The sequence below is a fragment of the Tamandua tetradactyla genome, chromosome 7 (genome assembly GCF_023851605.1).
Source record: "Tamandua tetradactyla isolate mTamTet1 chromosome 7, mTamTet1.pri, whole genome shotgun sequence".
Lineage (NCBI taxonomy): Eukaryota > Metazoa > Chordata > Mammalia > Pilosa > Myrmecophagidae > Tamandua > Tamandua tetradactyla.
This window is the reverse complement of record NC_135333.1, coordinates 36,351,413-36,379,373: the sequence shown is the minus strand read 5'-3', so window position 1 is coordinate 36,379,373 and position 27,961 is coordinate 36,351,413. Positions and strand designations below refer to the sequence as shown.

The 27,961-nt window shown below is 36.6% G+C and overlaps 1 protein-coding gene across 2 annotated transcripts in view; it reads left to right on the top strand.

Moving 5' to 3' along the window:
- ARFGAP3 (ARF GTPase activating protein 3) overlaps positions 1-27,961 on the top strand; it is a 96,080-nt gene that overhangs the window by 52,083 nt on the left and 16,036 nt on the right. Inside the window, exons 7-12 of one of the 2 annotated variants that reach the window (XM_077169076.1) lie at positions 12,139-12,198; positions 13,493-13,539; positions 14,131-14,270; positions 19,238-19,366; positions 19,838-19,960; positions 25,501-25,632. In XM_077169076.1, coding sequence (XP_077025191.1) covers positions 12,139-12,198; positions 13,493-13,539; positions 14,131-14,270; positions 19,238-19,366; positions 19,838-19,960; positions 25,501-25,632 — 631 coding nt within the window. The remainder of the gene's footprint in view (positions 1-12,138; positions 12,199-13,492; positions 13,540-14,130; positions 14,271-19,237; positions 19,367-19,837; positions 19,961-25,500; positions 25,633-27,961) is intronic. The other variant, XM_077169077.1, reaches the window with a different exon arrangement.

Here is a 27,961-nt window from a genome sequence, read left to right as displayed (position 1 = left end):
CAACAAAAGAGGTTCTCTTGGGGGTGACTCTTAGGCTTAATTTTAAGTAGGCTTGACCTATCCCCTGTGGGGTTAAGTTTCATATGAACAAACCCCAAGACTGGGGGCTCAGCCTATAGCTTTGGTTGTCCACACTGCTTGTGAGAATATCAAGAATTCAACTTGGGGAAGTTGAGTTTTCCCCCATTTTCACCATTCCCCGAAGGGGACTTTGCAAATACTTTTCCACTCACTGATCAAATCACTCTGGGATTCATCAGGACATCACCTGGACAAACCAACAAAATCTCATGTCCTATACAAAGTTCAATGTACTTAAGGTGTTCAATCAACTATCTACATAAGTTATATTAGGAGATGCACTAGTCAAAGTATAGATTTGTACCAAATAAACATTTTTTGCTTTAGTCTCACACATTAGTTGAAATTTTAAAATATTAAGTACCATCTATTTTCAGCACACTGCAGTAATGACATTCTTTTGTTCTTCCTCATGCAAAAACATTTTTTAAATTTGTACATTTAGTCACTATTCATTATACACTCTAGGCATTCCTAGATTACACCATCTCAATCTTTATTGTCTATCTTTCTTTGTGATTTCATTTATGCCTCAGCCCTCCTCCCTCTATCATTCTCATATGCAGCTTCATTCAGTGTTTTAACATAATTGTATTACAGTTAGGTAATATTGTGCTGTCCATTTCTGAGTGTTTATATTCAGTCCTGTTGCACATCTGTATCCCTTCAGCTCCAATTACCCAATATCTTACCTTATTTCTATCTCCTGATGGTCTCTGTTACCAAGGAAATATTCCAAGTTTATTCACTAATGTCAGTTCATATCAGTGAGACCATACAGTATTTGTCCTTTTGTTTCTGGCTAATCACACTCAGCATAATGTCCTTAAGGTCCATTTATGTTGTTATGTACTTCATAACTTTATTCTGTCTTACAGCTGCATAATATTCCATCTTATGTAAATGTCACAGTTTGTTTAGCCAACTGTCTGTTGATGGACATTTTGGCTGTTTCCATCTCTTGGTAATTGTTATTAATCCTGCTATAAACATTGGTGTGTAAATGTCCATTTGTGTCCTTGGCCTCATGTCCTTTGAGTAGAGACAGCATATAGATGCTGTTTTTTAATCCATTCTGCCAGACTGCCTTTTGATTGGAGAGTTTAATCCATTAACATTCAGTGTTATTACTGCATGGGTAGTACTTTCTTCTATTATTTTGCCTTCTGGATTTTATATGTCATATCTAATTTTCCTTCTTTTTACCTTTACTCATAGTCTTCCTTTCTACACTCTTCTCCACACCTCTCTCTTCTCTCTTCGTATCTGTCTCTAGTGTTCCCTTTAGTATTTCTTGAAGAGCTGGTCTCTTGGTCACAACTTCTCTCAGTGATTTTTTGTCTGAAAATGTTTTAATTTCTCCCTCATTTTTGAAGGAGAATTTTGCTGGATATAGAATTCTTGGTTGGCAGTTTTTCTCTTTTAATAATTTAAATATATTATCCCACTGTCTTCTCGCCTCCATGGTTTCTGCTGAGAGATCTGCGCATAGTCTTATTGGGCTTCCCTTGTATGTGATGGATTGCTTTTCTCCTGCTGCTTTCAAGATCCTCTCTTTCTCTTTGACCTCTGACATTCTGATTATTAAATGTCTTAGAGTATGTCTATTTGAATCTATTCTCTTTGGGATATGCTGCACTTCTTGGATCTGTAATTTTAAGTCTTTCATAAGAATTGGGAAATTTTCAGTGATAATTTCCTCCATTAGTTTTTCTCCTCCTTTTTCCTTCTCTTCTCCTTCTGGGACACCCACAACACGTATGTATATTCATGCGCTTCATATTGTCTTTCAATTCCCTGAGTCCCTGCTCATATTTTTCCATTGTTTTTCCTATAGTTTCTGTTTCTTGTCAGATTTCAGATGTTCCGTCCTCCAGTTCAGAAATCCTGTGTTCTGTCTCTCGAAATCTACCATTGTAGGTTTCCATTGTTTTTTTCATCTCTTCTACTGTGTCTTTCATTCCCATAAGTTCTGTGATCTGTTTTTCAGACTTTCAGTTTCTTCTTTTTGTTCTTTCCTTGCCTTCTTTATATCCTCCCTCAATTCATTGATTTGGTTTTTGATGAGGTTTTCCATGTCTGTTCGTACATTCTGAATTAATTGTTTCAGCTCCTGTATGTCATTTGAATTGTTGGTTTGTTCCTTTGACTGGGCCATATCTTCAATTTTCCTAGTGTGATTTGTTATTTTTTGCTGGGGTCTAGGCATTTAATTACCTTAATTATTATTCTGGAGATTGCTTTCACTTCTTTTACCTAGGGTTTTCTTGCTGGATGAATTTGTTGTCTATCTGTTCTTTGACATTCCGTTCAGCTTTATCTGGACATTTAGCTTAAGTTTTGTTTAACAGAGGAGAATTTTTCAGTTCTTGTTTTCTTGTTTCTTGCCCTGCTTGTGTGGTACCTTTCCCACACACACACATTTAGGAGGGTCTACTTAGATATTATATACCCCAGCCAGATTTTCCCAGACCAAACTGGCCTCCTATCAGGAGGAAAGAATCACCTGCGTTGGTTTTCCCTGAGGGTGCGACCCAGCCGGTTGAAAGACTGTCCTGTGAAGTCTCTGGACTCTGTTTTTCTTATCCTGCCCAGTCTGTGGCGCTTGTCTGACTGCAGGTCCCACCAGCATAAGATGATGCAGTACCTTTAACTTTGGCAGACTCTCCCTGCTGGGGGCATGGTGGAGACAGAGGAGAGGTTGTAGGCTGGTTTTAATGGCTTCAAATTACCAAGCCCTGGGGTCTGAATTCCTTGATGGAGGGATTCCACCTGAGTTGGGCTTCACCCCTCCCCTGGGGAAGGCACAGGCTCCAGATAAGTCCCCAAAAGAACTCACTTCTGCCTATGCCTGGGGCACTTGCAGCCTGAAAAGTCCTGCTGCTGTATCCAGAGGCAGTCAAGCCTTTGTAGATACATGGCTGCAAAAACCTCTGTTTCCTTCTCTTTTTTTCCCCCCTTTTTCTGTCAGTCCTGCCCCCTTGGCGCAAAGGCAAAAATGAGCAGCCTCCACTTTGATCAGGTTCACCTAAGCTGGGGGCCTATTTTTAGTAGTCAGAATTTGTTAATTAATTCCACAATTGGCGTTTGATTGTGCCCAGTCCTGCTGCTGGTAAAGTCCTTTCCTTTCCCCTCTGGGAAGCGGCCTGTGGGGGAAGGGCACCCGCTGCCGCAGCTTTGGGAACTCACGGTTCTGGGGGGTGCTCGCAGCCAGTCCAGCTGGTCCAGACTGGGGTATGCTGTGTGTCTGGTCACTGACGTGGCCCAAGGAGCTGTTCTGTACTGTTTCTGGTTATTTAGTAGTTATTCTGGAGGACGAACAAAAATGCGCATGTTGTTAAGCCGCCATTTGACCCAGAAGTAGCTCTCTTTCCTTGACAAAGTTCTTTGACTGCACAAAAGTGTTTAATTTTGAGGAGTTCCCATTTGTCTATTGCTTTCTTCAATGCTCGTGTTTTGGGTTTAAGATCTACGAAACCACCTCCTATTACAAGTTTTATAAGATATTTCCCTGCATTTTCTTCTAAAAGTTTCATGCTCTTAGCTCTAATGTTTAGGTCTTTGATCTGTTTTTAGTTAATTTTTATATAGGGTGTGAGATAAGGATCCTCTTTCATTCTTTGCATGTGGATATCCAGTTCTCCAAGCACCATTTATTGAAGAGACTGTTCGGTACCAGGTGAGTTGGCTTGACAGCCTTATCAAAGATCAATTGTTCATAGAGGAGAGGCTCTGTATCTGAACTCTCTATTCAATTTCATTGTTCAGTATATCTATCTTTATGCCAGTACCATGCTGTTTTGACCACTGTAGCTTCGTAATATGCCTTAAAGTCAGGTAGTATGAGACCTCCAACTTCATTTCTCTTAAGCAGCATATTTTCAGCTATTTGGGGCACCCTGCCCTTCCAGGTGAATTTGGTTATTTGATTTTCTACTTCTGCAAAATAAGTTTTTGGGATTTTAATTGGTATTGCATTGAATCTATAAATCAGTTTAGGTAGAATTGACATCTTAACTATATTTAGTCTTCCAATCCATGAACACGGTATGCTCTTCCTTTTATTTAGATCTTCTGTGATTTCTTTTAGCAATTTCTTATGGTTTTCCTTGTATAGGTCTTTGTATCCTTAGTTAAATTTATTCCTAAATATTTTATTCTCTTGGTTGCAATTGTAAATGGAATTTTTTTCTTAATTTCCCCCTCAGATTGTTTATTACTAGTGTACAGAAACATTTCAGAGTTTTGAGTGTTGATCTTGTAACCTGCCACTTTACTGTACTCATTTATTAGTTCTAGCAGTTTTGCTGTGGATTTTTTTGGGTTTTTGACATACAGTATCATATCATCTGCAAATAGTGAGAGTTTTACTTCTTCCTTTCCAATTTTATTTTGATTTATTTATTTTTTTGCTTGGACAGGCACTGGGAACCGAACCCAGGTCACCGGCATGGCAGGCAAGAACTCTGCCACTGAGCCACGCTCACCCACTCTTCCTTTCCAATTTTGATGCCTTGTATTTCTTTTTCTTGTCTAATTGCTCTGGCTAGAACTTCCAACACAATGCTGAATAATAATGGTGACAGTGGACATCCTTGTCTTTTTCCTGCTCTTAGGGGGAAAGCTTTCAGTCTTTCCCCATTGAGGATGATTTAGCTGTGGGTTTTTCATATATTCCCTTTATTATGTTGAGGAAGTTTCTTCTATTCCTATCCTTTGAAGTGTTTTCAACAGGAAAGGATGTTGAATTCTGTCAAATGCCTTTTCTGCATCAATCAGGATCATCATGTAGTTTTGCTGCTTTGATTTGTTGATAATGGTGTATTACATTAATTGATTTTCTTATGTTGAACCATCCTTGCATACCTGGGATGACTCCTACTTGGTCATAGTGTATATTCTTTTAATCCTGCTGGATTTGATTTGCAAGAATTTTGTTGAGGATTTTTGCATCTATATTCATTAGAGAGATTGGTCTGTAATTTTTCTTGTCGTATTTTTGTCTGATTTTGGTATGAGGGTGATGTTGGCTCCATAGAATGAGTTAGATAACCTTCCCTCTTCAATTTTTTTGAAGCATTTGTGCAGGATTTATACTAATTCTTTCTTGAATGCTTGGTAGAATTCACATGTGAAGCTATCTGGTCCTGGACTTTTCTTTTTTGGAAGTTTCTTGATGACTGGTTCAATCTCTTCATTTGTGATTGGTTTGTTGAGGTCATCTGTTTGTTCTCGAGTCAATGTTTGTTGTTCTGCCTTTCAAGGAAGTTGTCCATTTCATCTACATTTGTCTATTTTATTAGCATAAAGTTGTTCATAGTATGCTCTCATTACCTCCTTTATTACTGCAGGGTCAGTGGTTATGTCTCCTCTTCCATTTCTGACTTTATTTATTTGCATCCTCTCTCTTCTTCTTTTTGTCAATCTTGCTTAGGGTCTCTCCATTTTCCTGATTTTCTCAAAGAACCAGCTTCTGCTTTTGTTGATTTTCTCGATTATTTTCATGCTCTCAATTTCATTTATTTCTGCTCTAATCTTCATTATTTCTTTCCTTTTGCTTGCTTTGGGGTTAGTTTCCTGTTCTTTCTATAGTTCTTCCAAGTGAACAGTTAATTCCTTGATTTTTGCTCTTTCTTCTTTTTTGATATAGGCATTTAAGGCAATTAATTTCCCTCTTACACTGCCTTTGCTGTATCTCATAAGTTTTGATATGTCATGTTTTCATTTTCACTTGCTTTGAGATATTTACTGATTTCTCTAGTAATTTCTTCCTTGACCCACTCATTGTTTAAGATTGTGTTGTTGAGTCTCCATGTATTTTTGAATTTACTGGCCCTCTGGCTGTTACTGATTTCCAACTTCATTCTTTTTTGAGCCGAGAAAGTGTTTTGTATGATTTCAGTCTTTTTAAATTTATTGAGACTTGCTTGGTAACCCAGCATATGGTCTATCCTTGAGAATGATCCATGAGAAAAAAATGTATCCTGCTTATAGAGTATAATATTCTATAAATGTGTGTTAAGTCTAGTTCATTTATTTTATTATTCAAATTCTGTTTCTCTGTTGATCCTCTGTCTAGATGTTCTGTCCATTGATAAGAGCAGAATATTGAAGTCTCCAACTATTATGGTAGATGTGTCTATTTCTCTTTTCAGTGTTTTCAGTGTTTGCCTCATGTATTTTGGAGCACTCTGGCTCAATGAATAAATATTTATGATTGTTATATCTTCTTGTTGAATTATTCCTTTTATTAATACATAGTGTCCTTCTTTATCTCTTTTAGTTGTTTTACATTTGATGTCTAATTTGTTGAATTTTGTATAGCTACTCCTGTTCTTTTCTGATTGTTGTTTGCCTGAAATGTCTTTTCCCAACCCTTCACTTTCAACCTATGTCTGTCCTTGGGTCTAAAATGTGTCTCCTGTAGACAGCCTATAGATGGGTCCTGTTTTTTAATCCTTTCTGCCAGTCTGTGTCTTTTGATTGGGGAATTTAGTCCATTAACATTTAGTGTTATTACTATAAGGGCAGTACTTTCTTCTACCATTTTACCTTTTGGATTTTATGTCTCATATCTAATTTTTCCCTCATCATTTTACCTTTACTGATTGTCTTCATTTCTACACTCTTCTCCACACCTTGGTCTCCTGTCTTTTCCTATCTGCCTCTAGTGCGCCCTTAAGTATTTCTTGCAGAGCTGCTCTCTTGGTCACAAATTCTCTCAGTGATTTTTGTCTGAAAATGCTTTAATTTCCCCCTCATTTTTGAAGGACAATTTTGCTGGGTATAGAATTCTTGGTTGGCAGTTTTTCTCTTTTAGAATCTTAAATATATCATCTTCTTGCATCCTGGTTTCTGCTGAGAAATCTACACACTGTCTTATTGGGCTTTCCTTGTATGTGATGGGTTGCTTTTCTCTTGCTGCTTTCAAAATTCTCTCTTTCTCTTTGACATCTGCTGTTCTGACTAGTAAGTGTCTTGGAGTATGTCTGTTTGAATCTCTTCAGTTTGGGGTACACTGCACCCCAAACTGAAAATTTGGAAATTTTCAGTGTTAATTTCCTCCATGTAGCTTTTCTCTTCTTTTTCCCTTCTCTTCACCTTCTGAAACACATACAGCATGTAAATTTGTGTACTTCATATTATCATTCAATTCCCTGAATCCCTGCTCATAGTTTTCCATTATTTTCCCTATATTTTCTTTTGCTTGTCAGATTTCAGATGTCTTGTCCTCCAGTTCACTAATCCTATCTCATGCCTCTTAAAATCTAACATTGTAGGTTTCCATTGTTTTTTTCATCTCTTCTACTGTGCCTTTCATTCCCATAAGTTCTGTGATTTGATTTTTCAGACTTTTGATTTCTTTTTTATTGCCCATTGCCTTCTTTATATCCTCCCTCAACTCTTTGATTTGATTTTTTTTTTTTTTTTTTTTTTTTTTTTTTTAAAGGAAAGACAGAGAAAAGGAAGGAAGGATAGAAGGAAGGAAGAGAGGAAGAAAGGGAAACATCTTTTAAACATTTTCTTGTTTTATTGTATTTTGTTTCTCCGTTTTCGTTACATGGGCTGGGGCCGGGAATCGAACCGAGGTCCTCCGGCATAGCAGGCAAGCACTTTGCCCGCTGAGCCACCGCGGCCCTGATTTGATTTTTGATGAGATTTCCCATGTCTGTTAAAACATCCTGAATTAGTTGTTTCAACTCCTGTATCTCATTTGAATTCTTGGTTTGTTCCTTTGACTGGGCCATATCATCCGTTTCCTAGTATGACTGGTTATTTTGGGGGGGCTGACATCTAGGCATTTAATTTCCTTAATTGGTGTATTCTGGAGATTGTTTTCACTCCTTTACCTAGAATTTTCTTGCTGGATGGCTTTGTTGTCTGTCTGTTCTTTAAAATTCAGTTCAGCTTGTTCTAGACCTCTAGCATGAGTTTTGTTTAATGGATCAGAATTTTTCAGTTGTTTTATTGTTTCTTGCCCTGCTTGTATTGTACCTTTATTTTTCCCTTAGGAGGGTCTACTTAAGTATTATAGACCCCAGTTAGATTTTCCTAGACCAGGATGGCCTCCTATCTGGAGGAAAGAGTCACCTGTATCAGTTTTCCCTGAGGATGAGACCCAGCAGGTTGACAGACTTTCCTATGAAGCCTCTAGACTCTGTGTTTTTCCTAACCTACCCAGTGTATGGCACTTGTCTGCCTGAGGGTCCCACCAGCATAAGGTGATGGAATACCTTTAACTTGCAGACTCTTCCTGCTAGGGGCGTGGTTGAGACAGAGAAGAGGTTGTAAGTTGGCTTTTATTGCTTCAGTTTTCCAGTCCCTGGGGTCTGAATTCCTTGAGGGAGGGATTCCACCTGAGCTGGGCCCCACCCCTCTCCTGGCAAAGGCGCAGCCTCCAGGGGATTAACTCCTTTCACCTGGCCAGCCTCTTTGTCTCAGACAAGCTTAATTCCACCCTTGACTTGTGCAGTTGGAGCCTGAGAAGCCTTGCAGTTGTATCTAATGAACAGTTAAGCAGTAGAAACAAAGCAAAAAGGACCCCTGGTTGGGTTTGCTAATCATGAACTTATGTTGTTACATTGCTCAGTGTATCTCCAGGTCCTATGTGCCCCTGCTTTTTTTAGGTTCCAGGCCTTTTCAAGTATTTTGTGCTGTCCCATCCAAAACAAACCTCTGTGGTTGTTTGTTTGTTTGTTTTGCTTTTTTCCCCATCAGCTCTGCCCCCTCTGCACCAGGGCAAAAACTAGTAACATTAGCTCTGATTTGAGTTTATCTGAGCTGAGGGCCAATTTTCAGTAGTCAGAATTTGTTAATTAATTCCACAGTTGGAGCTTGATTGAACTCAGCCCCCTGCTGCTAGTAAAATCTCTTTCCTTTCCCCTCTGGGAACCAGCTTGTGGGGAAGGGGTGCCACCCTCTGCGGCTTGGGGGACTCACGGTTCTGGGTGCAATCGCAGCTGACCCAGTTTGTCCAGGCAGGTGTATGCTGTATTTTCAGCACTACTGTGGCCCCAGGAGTTGTTCTGTACTGTTCCTGGCTGTTTACTAGCTGCTCTGGAAAACAAACTAAATTCCACACCTCACTAAGCCACCATTTGGAATGTCTCCTGCAATTATTTTTGAGTATGATCTTATACCCTTCAACCTTGCTGAATTATTTTATTAGTTTTAATAGGTTTTTGGTGTTTTTTTTTTTTTTTTAGTGTATTGCTTACAAAGTTCTATATGGAAGATGATATCATCTTGAATAGAGATAGTTTTACTTTTTCCTTTCTGTTCTGTATGCCTTCTGTTTCTTTTTCTTGTCTAATTGCCCTGGGAGAACCCAACAAATGATGTGCAGTACCTGTATGCTGAAAACTGCAAAACATTGCTGTGAGAAATTAAAGAAGATTTAGATAAATAAATATATACCTTGTTCATGGATCAAAAGACTCAATATTGGTAACAGTCATTTCTTCACAATTTTATCTATAGGTTCAAAACAATTCCAGTCAATATACCAGCAGGATTTTTTGTAGAAACTGGTTTTAAATGCATATGGAAGTTCAATTGACCAAGAATATTCAAAACAGCTTTGATATTGAAGAACAACACCATTTGCGAGAAATGGAGTTGGTACGATTAGATATCCATACTCAAAAAAAAAGAAAAGAACCTAGAACTATACCTACCTTATCAATCATGAACTCAAAATGGATCATAGAGCTACATGTAAAATTTGAAAATATAAAACTTCTATATGGAGTCATAAGAGGAAATCTTTATAACCTGGGGTCAGGCAAAGATTTCTTAGATAGGACACTAAAAGTTCAATTCATAGAAGAATGAATTGATAAATTGGACTTCAACAAAATTAAAAACTCTTGCTCTTTGAAAGATACGGTTAAGAGAGTGAAAAACAAGACAGACTGAAATAATATTTCGAAGCATTTTTCGCACAAGGAATTGTGTCTGACGTATATAAAGTACTCTTACATCTGAACAGTAAGAAGACAGACAACCCAATTAAAAATGAGAAGAAGATTTGAACACATACTAATAGAGGTTCAATCATGTCCCCACAAAAGGCATTTTCAGGACCCAACCCTGGTCCTGTGGGTGTGAACCTATTTGTGAATAGGACCTTTGAAGAGGTTATTTTTTAAAGATGTGCTCAAACTGAGTGAGTAGAACTTCATCCAAAATGGTTGAGGTTCTTATTTGCAAAGGAAACTGGATACTGTGAGGAAGCTACAGGAAGCAGCCAGAAACTGAAAGTCAGCAGAACCCAGAGGAGAAAAGAGAATACAACACCACATGACAAAGAAGCCACAGATTGCCAGCCAGCCAGAAGATACAGACCCCAGGAGGAAACAAGCCTTCTAGCTTCTGAAACCATGAGCCAGTGAATTCCTGTTATGCTGACTCATTGGATGGTGTTTGTTTTAGCAGCTGAGAAACTGAAACAGATACTTTTCAACTGAAGATATAGGAATGCCCAATAAGCACATGAAAATATGCTCACAGGGAGTTACAAAGTAAAACCTCTATGAGATAACAACTGCACTCCCATAAAAATAACTAAAATTAAAAAGACTAGTAATAGTATGTGTTGGTAAGGATATGGAGCAACTGGAGCCTTCATACATTGCTGGTGGGGGAATATAGCACAGTATAACCACTTTGAAAAACAGTGTAACAGCTTCTAATAAAGTTAAATATACATTTACAATAGAACCTAACAATTCCACACCTATTCATTTACCAAGAGAAATGAAAACGTATGTCCAAAAAAGAACTTGCTTACAAATGAACGCTCATAGTGGCTTTATTCCTAAGAGCTCCAAAGGGAAGACGATGTTTATTAACAGTGACTGGATAAATAAAGTATATTTATACACTGAAATACTAATTAGCAATAAAAATTAATGAACACTGATACAGACAACATGAATGACTCTCAAAAACATTGTGCTATATAAAAGAAGCAAAGCATAAAAGACTGCCTACTGTATCATTTCATTTAAATTATAGTATCAATTAAATTTATCTATAGTGGCAGAAAACAGACCACTGGTTGCTTGGACTCTGCTTCTGCTGTTGGGCTGGGGAGGACTGACTGCAAAGGGGAATGAGGGAACTTTTGGGAATAATGGTAATCTCTATATCTTGATTGGTTTTACAGTTATATATGTTTTCCAAAATTCATTATAGTATATGGATGTTTTTATTATGTGTAAATTATACCTTAAAGTGACAAATACAATTAAAAAAATTTATTTTGGGGTACAAGGGTAGTTCAGTGGTAGAATTCTTGCCTGCCATGTGGGAGGCCTGAGTCCGATTCCTGGCTCATGCACTTCCTAAACAAACAAAAATTCAACAAATGGTACTACAATAAGGGGATACTCACATAGAAAAAGAATAAAATGTGACCCCCGCTGTACAGTATGCAATATATATATATTTCACATAAATTTAATTATATAAATAAATAAATATATAAACATTTATTTATTTATTTATTTATTTTTATCATCACAATCGTAAAAATTTATTTTTTAATGAAGGCTAAATAGAGTTCCTCACCAGGATCATTTTTTTAGGTATATTATATATATTACATATGTATACATATATTGAGTATATGGTACAACTGTGTACTAGATATCTCAGAATAAGTTGCTTTAAAACACAATTACTGGGTACATGGGTGGTTCAGTGTTAGACTACTCTCTTTCCATGCGGGAGACCTAGGTTCGATTCCCAAACCATGCATCTGAAAAAAAAAAAAAAATAAACGATAACGCCATCAAAAGTAGAATTCCAAATGATATTAATTAGGGAGACCAATAGTATTTTTATTCTATAAACAACTAGATAAAAAAATACTTCTATATTAATAGACTTTTTAAATAAAAAGTCTTAGATGGATAAAATAGAATATGGAGCCAAAAAGAAAGATGAACGCTAATGATGTTGGATATTGGGTAAGATATGTAGCATTACATATTCAAAAGCAAGTTTGATGAGTCTGTTTTCTGCATTGATATCAATATTTTTAACTTTCAGGTGGACCAGAAAAAGGACCAAATGTGGAAAGCCTTAATATACCAACAAAGCCTGCCTTAGGTAATATACATAAAACCCTGTATTCTGATTTATAGTGAGTTTTGTTAAGAAAATAAATGAAACGTCTTTGTATTCTGCCTAGATAAAATTCGTAGAGTAATATGGCACCATAACTAAATCTATTGAGATTTTATTAAACAAAACAATACTGTTCTATTGTAGCCAATTTGATGAAGGTAAACTTCAGCAGCCTATAACTATTTGAAATTGCTGTTGATGCTTTTGATTTGCTGGTTATGTTCTCAGCATTAGCCGAGGTCAGAGCATTTGCTCCTCATTCCTCTTTAATCAAGCACTCAACATTTTTTTCTCCTTCTGGTTTTATAATAAGTGAACTTAATCTTTAGTTTTCACTATCAGGGAATTATAGCTTGAAATTTGTGTATAGTGCATTGCATTTGTTAAAAGCTATAGCTTTGGTGAAAAATAACTAAATTGGGAGCAAGTTACATGACTACTATAATACAAATCTAAGAGGAAGTGATGGAAAGAAAAATTTCCATGAGTATCTCTTCATACTTGAAATATAATGATATTATTCTCTTATGAGGACTAAAGATTTTAATATTTTGTTTTTTATGATTTTATGCTGCCTTTTCCTATTAAAATACTTCTTTTCTTTGTAGGAAAAGAAATATGGTTTTATTTTTACTGGGTCTCTTAAACATGATTCTAAAAACAGAGCATAAAATCTATGATCTAAATTTACCCAGAAACATCCTCTAAGAACATCGTATATTTTTATGCAATTTAGAAATATTGCTACTAAATTATAGAATTCTTTGTATTTCTTATTGGTTAATGTGATAAAAGCTGTATATAAGTTAAGGTGAAAAACATATCACTAACTGCTTTAGTTGTACACATAACTACTTTATATTTTAAAATAATTTAAAAAGCTTTTGAAGAGTGAAGTTTAACTGAAGAGTTTATTCTATTATAGATTTTTTTTTTAAATGCTTCTGAGAAAAGCAGTGAATGGTGCAAGCTCTGGTGTCCATCTTGCTCATTGGATCATTTATTTCCCTTTAGTATGGTGTTAAAAAATATGCTGTCTTCTGGTCTGAATATTACCAGGAATTATAGCTCAAGAGCATCTGAGTACTCCATTTTGATGAAGCTCTTTTAATCTAAAATGCATTCATGAACTTGAGTCTTTTAGATGACAAACTAAGTGGAAAATGTTACGGTCTATTAAATAATAATGTCTAATATCTTAGATTTTTTTAAGCTGTAAAAATTGAATGATTATTTATAATTTCCATTGGTCTGACTTTTTTTTATTTTTTGACAGAAGTTTCCTCTATCATAAAAAAGAAACCAAATCAAGCTAAAAAAGGAGTGAGTATTTTAAAATATCTGTTATATCAGCTCTAAAATAGCTTGTGCACTCAAGAGAGCTACTGTTGTCATTTTAGTCTTATTTATTTTTATTCTTTATTTTGAATCATGTAATAAATGTGACTTTGATATATAGAATTTATGTTTTATTCAATGAAGTAAGTGTTATACTTAGTGAATATTTTCTAGACTGAGTATTTAATATTTCTTCAGTTTATGGCCAAACACACACAAAAAAAATTTGAGGAAGTCTCTGGGAGATTCTGTTATGTTTACGTTTTTTTAAGCAGTGATGTCTTATGAGGCTTTGAGGGCGGTCCTCTCTTGAGCAGCCACACACAGACTGTGGAGCCAGGGACCAGGGCTTAAAGCTTGGCTTTGCTGCCCACTGGCTATGTGGTCTTGGCCAAGTCACTTAACTTGCATGAGCTTCAGTTTCCTCATCTGTTAACTGGGGAGTAGTAATAATACCAACTGCACAGAGCTGTGAGGCCTAAGAAAGAGGGCAAATGTAAACCTCAGTAAGTGGTAGCTGTTGTTGCAAGTCTTCAAACACCCTGAGTAGAACTTAATCTTAAATTTATCTTCTAGCTCGGGACCAAAAAAGGAAGTTTGGGAGCCCAGAAACTGACAAATAAATGCTTTAATGAAATTGAGAAACAAGCACAAGCTGTAAATAAAATGAAGGAACAGGAAGACCTGGCCAGGGCAGCACCTAAGGAAGAATCAATGTAAGTTTGATTTAGTTATAATAATCTATGCTTAGTGAATGTCTATTAATTAAACAACTATGATATTTGCTTTTCAAATGTCAGTTATTTCTAAGTAGAAGAGATAATACAAAGTTATAGTTTTATGAAAACTAATATCACATTGGCATGCAGACTGGATTGAAAAAGAAAGAGACTAGTGGCAAGAGAACGCAGCAGCAGTTTCTGGTTGGAGTTGTGAGGCCAGGCTTGGGATGGTGCCAGTGAGAAGGGAAAGGACGAGATGTATACTAGGAGGTATTTGCCCATGAAAAGGTGCCCAGCCATAGTAGTCATTAGGGATATGCAAATCAAAACCACCGTGAATACCACTTCACAGCCACAGGGGTACCTATGATGAAAAGACAGATAATAACAAGTATTGATGAATGTGGAGAATTCGGACTCTTGTACATTGCTGGTGGGAATGTGCAATGATGCAACCACTGTGAAAAAAAGTTTTGCAGTTCTTCAAAAACTCGAACATTGAGTTACCATATGACCAAACAATTCAACTAGGCATATACCCAACAGGAAGTAAAACATGCATCTGCACAAAAACTTGTACGTGAATATTCAGGTCAACATTATTCATAATAGCCCCAAAGTAGAAACAAGTCAAATATCCATCAACTGGTGAATAGATAAACAAAATGTGATACATCCACACGACGACTGTTTTTCATCAATCAAAAGGCATGAGGTATTGATACTTGCTACAACATGGGTGAACCTTGAAAACATGCTCAGCTCAAGAGGCCAGTCACAAAAGCTCACTTATTGTATGATCCTATATATATGAAATGTCCAGAAAAGGCAAATCCATAGAGACAAAAAGTAGATTAGTGGTTTCCAGAGATTGGGGACGGGGGGAATGGGGGTGATTGCTAGTGGGTACAGAGTTTCATTGTAGGGTTTTGAAAATGTTCTAGAATTAGATAGTGGTGATGGTGGCACAACTTTGTGAATATACTGAAAACTGAATTGTACACTTTAAAAGGGTAAATTTTATGGTGTGTGAATTTTGCTTCAATAATTAAAAAGAGTATTTATAATTAGAAACCCACTGGACTCAATGACTAAATTCTAAATATATGGTTGAAGACTATGGTGTTATCGCCAGGCGTTCTAGCCTAAATCCTGAAGGGGCCGTAGACTCTGACTTAGCAAAGAGAGGGGAGAATTTAAGAGGAAGTAAAAGAAGGAATTACAACATCCATACTGGGGGACCTACCTGGATTGGAGAAGTTGGAATGATAATGTAGAGCACCTTAAAGTCAGGTTGTGGTTGGTTTACATTTTATCTCAGATTCAGAAAGAGCACCTTAAGGAGTGACACAATAAAGGGGGTGTTTTTAGGGAAGTGAGTTTAGTAGTAATATCTAGGACAGAAAAAATAGGAAAGAAACTGAAAGACAGGGGGCCAGTTAAGAGACGGATTTTAAATAGTCATTTAAGTTGAAAACAGAATAGAAATATGCTAATGTGGGAACTGTGTGGGACTTTGGGTACAAAAGACTATAAGGAGAGGAGAAAGGAAAGCAAATGTGACACAGAAAGGAAACTTGGCTTGGATTCCTATTTTTCATATGTTTATATTTTGTTTATGTAGTATTTTCATGTGTATTTTCTAGATTTAGCATAAACTGCAGACTATAAAATAAAGAAAATAATGTCTATTTTATGGAGCTGTTTTGAGGATTAGTTTAGTTAATGCTCATTAATGTGCATCCAACAGTGCCTGTGATTTCTCACTGTTCATTATAAAATAATATATATATGTATATATAAATACAAAGTAAGCCCAGATAATTTGAAATTGATGGATATATCTCATTGTTGTTCAACTCATGGAACATAGGGGGCAGCACCAAGCTATATTTTGGTTAAGTATTTTAAATGCTTTATGTAAAATTTACTTTGTGTTGCCACAGACTTCACTTTTAGTTTCTCTTATTAGGCTAGATTTTGACCCTGGAAAAGGGGAAAGTTTGAATTGAACTGTTTAGACAACTTCTCTTGGTGTCTGGGGGTGAGCTCTATCCAGATTACTTATGCTTGGGTTGTTGGTGGTATTGGTGGGGATTATCTGTAGGTAACCAATTATCTTGGGGTTTTCTCAGGGAGTGTGTAAGATCAGGTGCCTGATCAGAACAAAGGAGATAGAATATGGAAAGCAGCAGCTCCCTTCCTGAGGGTGGGGTGAATAGGGAAGCACAGAAACATGAAGATCAGCAGATTAATAATAATATTAGAAATAATGACAGCTTTCACTGTACCTTTCATTAGGAGCTGTTTAATAGAACATAACGGCAGAGATGCAGAGCACGAGATTTTTAGGAATTTGATTTGAGAACTCACCTTGGCACCTTCCTTGGGCTTTTTCCTTGTTCAGAAACACCGCATCACTGTCTGAGTCACTGTCAACTACTTCTCAGACCATCGTAGCTCAGTGTCACCAGTACTGTGCCAGCCACAGGCATCCTTCTTGTTTTTACCCTTAAGTCATGACAATGCTATTCTTATGCTAGTTAATTTTTAAATGTTTTTTAATGGCTATAAATAAAGTTATTTCATTTGGGTAAACTGTCAGGAGCAGCGTTGTTTCTTGCGCTATCAGACTGTGAAACTAATTTGTCCACATAGTGCCCTGATTTCTCCTGCTGGCAGTTTCTCAGCCATCTTCAGAGGTGGTCTGTGTGCATCAGCTGGTAGGATGAACAGGAAGAGTAGAACTGCTGCCTCATTTCTGGTAGATCCACCGGGGTGCTCTCCTTTCCCCATCTGAGCATACTGCAGCCCTCCCTTGAGCCTGTACAGGGGAAAGGCTTCTACAGTTTTCAGAAATGTGGTGCTCTGGCTTCTTAATTCCATTATTGCTTGCAGAGTGGTGATATAGGAAGGCTGGATGTTAAAGTACATGCTTTTAATGAGTGACGGACGCAGTCCCATGTCAGATGTCCTTAGAAGTAAAATATTGTCATCTTATATCTTTCTAAGAGAACTTATTCATTCTCATCCATTTGTCTATAGAGTAATCTGTTACTAGAATCATATCTATTTGTGTTGGGAACAGATCTGTTATTTTCCTCCAGAAATTATACTTGAAAGAATATTATTTATGTGCTAAGGAATAAAATGGGTGTACTATTATAACCTGTTCTAAAGGAATAGTAGTAAAGAAAATAAACTGCCAGAGAAATCATGCTTTACTCCTTAAAAGAAAGAAACAGAAAAAGCAAGATATTTTCCTAATAAGTCATTTCCTATTACAATGCAGAAATTTAATTATATTAATATGGAATTTATTCAGTTCCTTTCTTATGAGGAATTTATAGCATTTTGCTTAATTTTATAAAATGAATGATAATTTCAAAATCCTTATAAAATAAGCATGTCACTTTTCAAGGTTCCCTGAAATTTTGTGGTTGTTTTGTGAGAATGATACAATACTGCTGTCATTGCTCACGTAGGCATAGTTTTCTTTATTAAAAAAATTAAGGATTCACTGTACTTTTAGAAATACGAAAATAAGAGCAGCGTTTTATACATCTTTTTACTCCTTTGGTGCATAATTCATAACGAGTATTTGATAAATAGATTATTGGTAGGTAGTGCTGTAGAAACTGTTGACTCATGAATGATTATCCTTCTTTAAATTCCTGATTACATAAAGAGACTCTGAGGGAATTTCTTTTGCAATTAAGTGACCCCTCTCCAATTTATCTATTTGTCAAGTTTATAATATCTCAAATCAGAGCAAACCAATGAGACTAACTTCTCACTTTTGATATATAATGTGACAATGTAATAATATATTAATTCAAGTAAGAAATTCTGCTTTTTATTACCCTATATAGAAACAATTTGGGTGTGTATTACATTATTATATAATAAAAGACAATATAGGTGTGACAGTGACTCAGTGGCAGAATTCTCACCTGCCATGTCTGACATCCAAGTTCAATTCCCGGTGCCTGCCCATGTTAAAAAAAAGACAATATAAACAATTATTCTATGATGATAAGAAATATAAACTAAACTGGAACAGTAATGTAGGTTCTACAGCAAACAAAAAGCTCCTGTAAAAACATTCAAATTTTCTTTTTTTTTTTGTTAAAGAAAAAAAAAAGAAATTAACCCAACATTTAGAAATCATTCCATTCTACATATGCAATCAGTAATTCTTAGCATCATCACATAGATGCATGATCATCATTTCTTAGTACATTTGCATCGATTTAGAAGAACTAGCAAAACAACAGAAAAAGATATAGAATGTTAATATAGAGAAAAAAATACAAATAATAATAATAGTAAAAAAAAAAAAAAAAGACAGACAGACAAAAAAACCCTATAGCTCAGATGCAGCTTCATTCAGTGTTTTAACATGATTACTTTACAATTAGGTATTATTGTGCTGTCCATTTTTGAGTTTTTGTATCTAGTCCTGTTGCACAGTCTGTATCCCTTCAGCTCCAATTACCCATTATCTTACCCTGTTTCTAACTCCTGCTGGACTCTTTTACCAATGACATACTCCAAGTTTATTCTCGAATGTTGGTTCACATCAGTGGGACCATACAGTATTTGTCCTTTAGTTTTTGGCTAGACTCACTCAGCATAATGTTCTCTAGGTCCATCCATGTTATTACATACTTCATAAGTTTATTCTGTCTTAAAGCTGCATAATATTCCATCGTATGTCTATACCACAGTTTGTTTAGCCACTCGTCTGTTGATGGACATTTTGGCTGTTTCCCAAATTTTCTTGCATGTCTATTCTAAAAAAGACCAGTAGGAAAAAATGCCAACTTGTCTTCGTAATTGTTAATTTTGGAAAGAAACACAGAGCTGAAATTACAAACACATATTTAGTTTTGCTTGATGTTGTGACTTAAAAACACAGCATTAAAGCTAAATTAAGGAGCAATTGGTTTTCCTTGCAGTGTTTCATCATTACGATTAGCCTATAAGGATCTTGAAATTCAAATGAAGAAAGATGAAAAGATGAACATTAGTGGCAAAAAAAAAATCGAATCAGAGAGACTTGGCATGGGATTTGGAAGCTGCAGAAGGTATGTGAGACTATGTATTCTTGGAGTTCACATTTAAACTAGTTTGCTAATAATGAATTTATTTGCCTTGGACTGTGTTAATTTTAACTTTAGAAGTATTTTCCTTCCCTTCTTTACCTGTTTTGCTTTACTGTAGTATTTAATATAGCATGAAAATCCCAAATTCAGTTCTTAGAAGAAAGGAAACAGGCCTGGCCCATCATGAAGCACACTGGAGTAAATGCTACAAACCTGTGTGATATATGTTGACTGTATTTTGCATAATTAGTTACAGCCCTCACAAAAATTCAATAATTTTAGAGGCTTATACCAAAAACTAGGATTATGTTTATTGCTTGTGTTTTTAACTCCACTAATAAATTTATTTTTGTTCAGAGTATAGATTAACACATGATTCTCTGGTGAAAACAAAAATCTATATGAACTAAGTAATGCCTTTTTTTTTCCTGTTTTATTCTCTGCCTTGTGAAGTGGTATTTCACATTCAGTGACTTCAGACATGCAGACCATAGAACAGGAAACACCCATCACGGCAAAACCAAGAAAAAAGTACACTGACGACAATGATGACTCATATTTCACTTCTAGCTCAAGGTAATCGATTAAAAATCATCATTAAAGTATCATTTTGAAAAGCAAAGCCTATTATGGACTTATTAGTTTATTTGCATTAGGAGCAAGTACAACTCAATTTACTTCATTTTTTGAAAAACTTGGGCTAGAGTCAAAGCTGTCCTTCAAAATAAAAATTGGTGAAATATTTATAAGTAGGCATTGTTTGCTGATAGTAAATGCTTGATGAAAAGATCGGCAACGAAGAGTGAAAATTTGAAGTAGAAGAGATGTGTTTATCTGAAATGTGAAATTGGAGAATTATGCAAAATCTTGAAGGTATATATTAAATTGTTTAGTCTGATTTCGGCATCAGCTAGCGATTGGAATGTTTTACATCTGTACCTTAGGGCTTCAGAAGATTCTTTTGGTCTAGAATACTAGTTTTGGGAGCCTCCAATCAGCAGGATAGAATATGAGACTCTGTTAGTGTATATATATTTATTAATACCAAACACTATTGCACTTGAGAGGGGGATGAGGATGAGGGTCTTTGCCCTTTAGCATCCCCTGTCTTGTTGGGACAAGATTCATAAGTCTGGTATGAAGCAGACCAGAGAGTGCCCTAGCTCAAGTTCAAGCAACCAGCAGGGGTGAGGAAAATGAGTTCAACTGGAATCAACCTGCTTTGCAAAGTTCTTCCAAGAACCTGACCAGTTCACGGAGAGGCCCCTTAAAAAGGCACCAAGTAAACCTGAGATTCTACTGGAGGTGGGCGTCAGCCAAGAAGCAGAGGGAGTAAGAGTATAAGCCTAGGAGCAGACAGCCGGGTTTTGACCTTGGACGAATTATTTAACTTCAGCACTGTAGTCTACTCACATACAGATTAGGGTACTAACAGTACCTACCTCATGAGGTCAATGGAGGTTAGATGAGTTATTAAGAATGGAGCTTTTACAATAGTGCTTAGCTATTATTATTGTTCTATTTAGCTGCTATTATAGTATAGAAACTCAGTTCAAGGGACTGTGTGGCTCAATCTAAATGTTTAATTACTATTGTTACTAATAGATGTTTTAGTAATCACATGAAGACAACCTTCAGGTTAGGGGTTCATGAAAATCAAATGTCATTAAGGGGTGGTGCTTACCTGTAGGCTCTATCACTTACTTCTCAGAGAGCATTGGAGTTCTCTTACCAGTAATACAATCTCGAAGTGTTTTCTTAAAAGATATCAATATTATGTCTTTTAATAATATTTAATAAAATGTTAATTATTAAGCAGAAACTAATTTTGAAATTATGTATTTTCCTATCAAAGTTCATAGATAAGGAATTGTATAAGGAGAACTGTACTTTAAAAATCATCTAAGCATTTCTCCAGATTATTTGAAATCTATGTATTTTTCCAAAAGAAATAAATAATAAGTTAGTAATGTAGTAGTGTTCTAGTTCAGTACTTTCAGGGACTGGATGGTTTTATATTTGCCTAACTTGACTAATGTACCAGTTCTTACTTTACTTAGAGGTTATAGTCCAATTGTTCCTCTTTAAAGTGTTTAAAGAAAACACATTTATATAGCATAAAATTGCTTATAAAATTGCAAGGTGCAAACATGTCAGATTATTTTAGATATGCCTATTAAATGAGGAATTAAGTGGGGTTTAGAGGAAATTCTTAGGGATGCACATTCTCAATTCACCTGCTTGGGTTTTCTGCAACACCTTGTTGGCTACTTCACTGCACATTAGCAACCCCAAATAGTGTAGTTAATCATGTAAGAAGATAAAGAAAATAAGTTTTAAGTTAAGTCCTACCATTGCTTAGTAGCAAGGTTGGTAAGAAAAACAACCAAAAGTGAGGAGGTCCCCTACTCACTGATGGGCCCTGAGAAACTTTGGGAGAGGCATCACCAGCTCCGGATCATGAGACAGGGAGACAGACAGACATCACCCTAAGTTTTATCTTTGTTTCAGGGCTTTATCTACATTTCAGGGCATCTTAGGAATCCTTCAGGCTTCTCCTCCTTAAAAAATTAGTCAAAAAAAAAAAAAAAATAGCCCTGAAGGCCTCTGTTGCTGTGAAACAGTATTTATGTTTTAAACCTGGGAGCAGATGGTGTTTTCATATAGACCACACTTACTGGATCTTGCCAGAGAGACCTTGGTGTACTGTTTATCATGGCCTGCAAGTGGTCTGTTTTCTATTCCTCCCCAGTATAGTAACTGCTATTACTAGAACAAGGGGCACTGTTAGGTACTCTGGCAACTGAGGTAAAATAAACATGGACTCTGAAAGCAGGCCTCTGAGTTCCATGAAAGCTCTTAATGCTTCCAAATTATTCATTAGCCCATTAGAACTTGAATATTATGAATTATGAAAGAGTATTTGCTGTTTTTATTAAAAATAAGATTAACCATAGCCTTGGTTTTTGTTTTGTCTTTAATTCCATTATTTTCAGGATGTAAACAATGTAATTATGTGTTTAGTACAAAATAATGAAATTAGAACAATTTGCTCAGCCTTGTAAAGTCAGCGAAGCCTTAAATGGAATAGACAATTGTCTATAGCCATAATACTCAGATATGAGAGTGATGGTAGGGTGCTCTTTGAAGGGATTTTGAGGGATGTTTTCAGGGTTGGCAGGGCAAAAATATAAGCATTGAGAACTGGATTCTAGAAGTAAAACATTAGAAAGTCAGTAAAGGTTTAGAAGTTTGAAGACTGTTGAGTTTCTTATGGGGGTGAGGGGCAAGTGCGCCAAGGTTGTTAGTCATCTTTAACTAGTCCTTCCAAGGACAGAGGCCTGACTGGGCATCTGTCCATCCTCCAGTGAACAGGACAAGGAGACGCATTTGTCCTTGCCCTCACTGGTCCTGTGAACTGGTTTATCAAAGCGAGGCTGATTTGAACTCAGAAACCCAGGAAAAGTATATGTATAGGGCAGTGTTTCCTCAGAGAACTGCCTGTGGACTGAACGGGCGCCCCTGATGAGAAGAAAGCCTGTACCATCCCAGGAAGAATATAAGCAGAAGCTGAATGTCCACCTGGAAGGGCACAGAATAGGGTACAAGAAGAGAGAGACAGAGTCCAAGTGCAAGTCTTAGGAAAGATGACTGAGGATAATGCAGAAGCTTTAAAATGCCACCCAGGCTTTGGGTGAGAGTGGGGAAACATATAAGAAACAGGGGTGAGCAACAAACTCCAATGTGAGGAGAAGTTGTACAAAAGATGGAAAGCCTGGGCAGGTGAAATGGGTACCTCCTGCATGCACAAGAGTGAAGAGAGCCCCCTGTGGTGGACGAATGATAGGAAGAGATGCTCTCTCCCTCACGAGGTGCATGGAATGCTATATAGTCAGTGGGATCTAAGCAGAATGGCTTTCTCTCTTGATTTTTTAATGATCCAGTCATTTTAAAAGAATCCATTGCCCCTACATTCTCGATAAGCACTTTGGCTTTTATGAATGAAGAATGTTATTTCTTTGGTATGATGCCAAATCTGCAAAATTCCAAGTCCCACAATCTCAAAATTGTAAAGCACCTCAGAGATCCAGTCACTGCTATGCAGTGCTTGTACCGTACTCTGTGCCCTTCCAGGTGGGCATTCAGCTTCTGCTTGTACTCTTCCTGGGATGGTACACTCTGTCTTGAGTCCATAGGCAGTTCTCTGAGGAAGCACTGCCCTATACAGATACTTTTTCTAGGTTTCTGAGTTCAAATCAGCATCACTTTGATGGCAAACCAGTTCACAGGACCAGTGAGGGCAAGGACAAATGTGTCTCCTTACCCTGTATCTTCACCTGGCAGAGTGCCTGCCCCCCACAGGTGCTTAGAAATTATTTTTTAAATTCTTCATTGAATTGCTATTGCTTCTGCCTTTGGGCCTTAAAAATAAGTTCTTGAAATATTTGAAGATAACTTTCCAGGTCAACATGCATCACACCTCTTTCAAATCATCCTCCTTTGATGTGACTGTAAGTTCCTTTGTCTTCCTGATCTCCCTTCTTGGAACAGGGTCCGGGTTTGCTCTGTTCCTCCAGCAGAGCCCATTAAGCAGCTGTAGAGATCACATGAGTGGCCTGGTCAGTTTCTATCTGAAATCCAGACACACCTTGTATGCTGCATTTTCCTTCCTGGAGAAAGAAGGTGATTTAATCTTAATGACCTTCTTGCCAGTGAAGGCAGAAATTACATTCTCTCTATTATCCATATAAAATCACATCATCTGCCTCAAACCGCAGGCTTACTTCCCCTTCTCCCACCCAGATCTCAGCTTATCTGAGTCCCTGACCTATTTGTTCTTACCAGTTCATGCTGCCCTCTCAGATTCATCTTTGATTGCATGCCCTTCCAACTGCCCAGGTTTTCCCTCTTTTGCACAACTCATCACATTGGAGTTTGTTGCTCACTCTTGTTTCTTATGTGTTTCCCCATTCTCACCCTACAGAGAGCCTGGGTGGCATTTTAAAGCGTCTGCATTATCTTCAGTCATCTTTCCTAAGACTTGCACTTGGAATCTGCCTCTCTCTTCTTTGAGATTTTTGAAATTTGCCTTTATAAGGAATTCGTGTCTGGCTATACTCTTTTCCCATCCTAATCTGTCATGAATTCTCAGATGGCATGATCACTTTTTATTAAGCCTCCTGGCACTTCCACCTCACCCATCAACCTCTGTCCTCTATATTAGGCACACTCTGCTGCTCTTGGTCAAAGATTTTTCTCTAACCCCACAAGACTGAAAGCTGCCATTTTATTTTGCTCTCTGAGCAACACTCTGTGCAATGACACATAGCTCATGGAAATACAAGCCGAGCCAGAAGGCCAGCATCTCCTCTGAGACATGTACAGATCAGGTCAAGTTTACTTCAAGCTCCAGCATAAAGAGCATCTGCAGAATGGTTCAGTGATGTTAGTCCATGAGGAGGTTAATTAGCATCATTTACATTAAATGGTTGTTATGATTAATGTCTTAAAACCACTCTTGACGTGGAATGGACTGTCAGCAATAAGCTCCTAGAACGGAGTCAGTTCTCCAGGTCCAGCCGCATTATTTGTGACTACCTAACTCAACAAAACTAGACCTAGAGAAAATGAAATATGTAAATCTGTGTTGGATAATGCTCAAAGATGTCATAGTGCCTGGATAGGCTTGGTTATGCTACAGTAATAAACAGCCCTCCTGTCTCAATACAGCAACAGTTTATTTCTTGCTCATGTTAAGTCTGCTATGGGTATAGGTGATTGTCCAAAGGACCAGTCCTCCATGTGACACCTTGGTTGTCCAGTCTGATGGAGGTTTCACCTGCCTGAAACTGCACTAAGTGAAAAACATGACTTCTTTCAGGGGCAAGGGAATAGTATACTCGGCCAGTTGAACACAGACACCTTAGAGGCTTTGAAAATGACAAACACCTCATTTCTAATGCTGTTTCATTGGCCAGATCTAGTCACATGGCCACCCCTAACTTCAAAGGGTCAGAAAAGTACAGCCCCTTCATACCCAGAAGCAGAGGAGAAACCTCTGTGGGGGAACAGCAGTAAGATCCTCCCAGGTCACTGTCCTTTTCTTTCTCATGCAGGTACTTTGATGAGCCAGTGGAGTTAAGGAGCAGTTCTTTTTCTAACTGGGGTGACAGTTCTGATTCCTACTGGAAAAAAGAGACCGTCAAAGATACTGAAGCAATTCTGAAAAGCACAGCCTATTCAGACAGGTATGAACAGCAAAACTGTGGAATTGTAACAATAAATCTGTATATCTCAAGGAAAAAAAATTGATAAATGACATGAAAAACTTTTTCATGGCTAGTAAATGATTGTTTCTACTAATTAATACTATTCTTTTTATTTTAATAAGTCCTTCTAAATCAGGGACCTTTTAAAAAACATGTATTCATGGGCATTTTCCCTAAAGATTCTGATTCCATGGATCAGGGGTGACTACGTCCAGAAATGTGCCACTTTGCTTTCATTTTAAGATATTGTTTACATACAATAAAATTCATCTTTTTCAGATTACAATTCTGGGAATTTTGATAAGTACATATAGTCATATAACTACCACTAAAACTATGATAGAAAACAGTTCCATCACCCCCCAGAATTCACCTTTGCCCTTTTTAGTCAACCCCTCTTCCTACCACCAGCCACTGGCAACCACTGGTATATTTTATGGCTTTTCTGTTTTGCCTTTTCCAGAATGTCATAAAACAGAATCAAACAATAACTGGCCATTTGAGTCTGGCTTCTTTAACTTTCCATGATGCATTTGAGATTCATCCTTTTTGTTGCATTCGTTCCATTATTGCTGGGTTTATTTATTCATTCACCTCTTGAAAGACATCTGAGTTGTTCCCAGTTTTTGGTGATATGAATAAAGCTACTATAAATATTCACGTACAGGTTTTTGCCAGAACATAAGTTTTCCTTTCGCTTGGGTGAATACCTAGAAATGGGATTGCTGAGTCATATAGTAAGTGTATGTTTAACTTTCTAAGAAACTATTAAGCTGTTTTCCAAAGTGGCTGTAGCAGTTTGTATTCCCACCAGCAATGAATAAGAATTGCATTTGCTCCACATCCTCGTTAGCCCTTGGTATTGTCTGTTTTTTTAAATTTTAGCCATTCTAATAAGTGTGTGGTTATATTTCATTATAGTTTTAAAATTTGTATTTTCTTAATGACTAATGATGTTGTGTTTATTTCATGAGTTTATTTGCCATCCATATGTCTTCTTTAAAGAATGGTTAAAATCTTTTGCCCTTTTTAAAAATTGGGTTGCTTGCTTTCTTCTAATCATCTTGTTATTATTGGATTTTGAACATTTTTATGTATTTTGGATCCAACTTATTTATCAGGTAAATGTTTTGCAAGTATTTTCTCCCAGTCTGACTTCTTTTGAATTGAGTATTGTTTATAATTCCATTATAAAATAAGCCACCATTGGCTTATTATTTATACCTCTTTAAAAAATTTTAGCGGGGGCCCTAGGATTTATAATATACATCTCTAATTTATTAAAATCTCCCTTCAAATAATATTATATCACTTCACGTGTAGTTTAAGGCTCTTACAACAGTCTACTCCCAATTCATCTACCCGTCTTTATGTTATTGTCATATATTTTACTTTTACATATCCTATAACACAGAATATATTGCTACTATTTTTGCTTTATATAATTACCTTTTAGAAGAACTAAAAGTAAACCCAAAAATGTACTCTATCATTATCTTCATTTATGCTATTTCCAGTGCTTTTCATTTCTTTGCCTGGATCCAAGTTTCTCCCTATGTTAAAATTTCCTTTAACATACTGTGTAGTGCAGATTTGCTGACAATGAAGTCTCCGTTTTTGTCTTATCTGAAAAAGTCTTTATTTATCCTTCATTTTTGAAAGATAGTTTTGCTGCATATGAAATTCTTGGTTGATGGTTTTTCTCTTAAAACCTTTGTCTTCTGGCTTGCATAGTTTCTAACAAGAAGTTTGCTGTTATTCTTGTATTTGTCTCTTTATGTAATATGTCTTTTATTTTTCGTCCTTTAACTGCCTTCAAGATTTTCTCTTTGTCTTTCAGCAGTTTGAATACAGTATGTTTGGAGGAGGGTGTTGGAGGAATTATCTATCTTGTTGGTGTTTTCTGAATTCTTTGGATATGTGTTTTGGTGTCTGTCATAGATTTTGAAAAATTACTGGCCATTATTTCTTTAAATAATTCTTCTCCCATCATTATCTTTTTACTCCTTCTGGGATGCCAGTTATACTATGTTAGGCCATTTAATATTGTTTCACAGCTCTTAGATGTTCTATTTTGTTTTGTGTGAGTCTGTAATTTTTATTGCTCTATCTTCACGTTTTCTGATTCTTTCCTCAGCCATGTTAAGTCTACTGCTGAGTGCCTCAAAAGCATTCTTTATCTGTGTTACTGTGTCTTTCATTGCTAGTATTGTCATTTGATTCATTCTTATAGTTTCTCTCTGCTAAAATTACCCATTTGATTATGCAGGTTGTCACTTTTCCACTAGAGACTTTACATATTAATTAC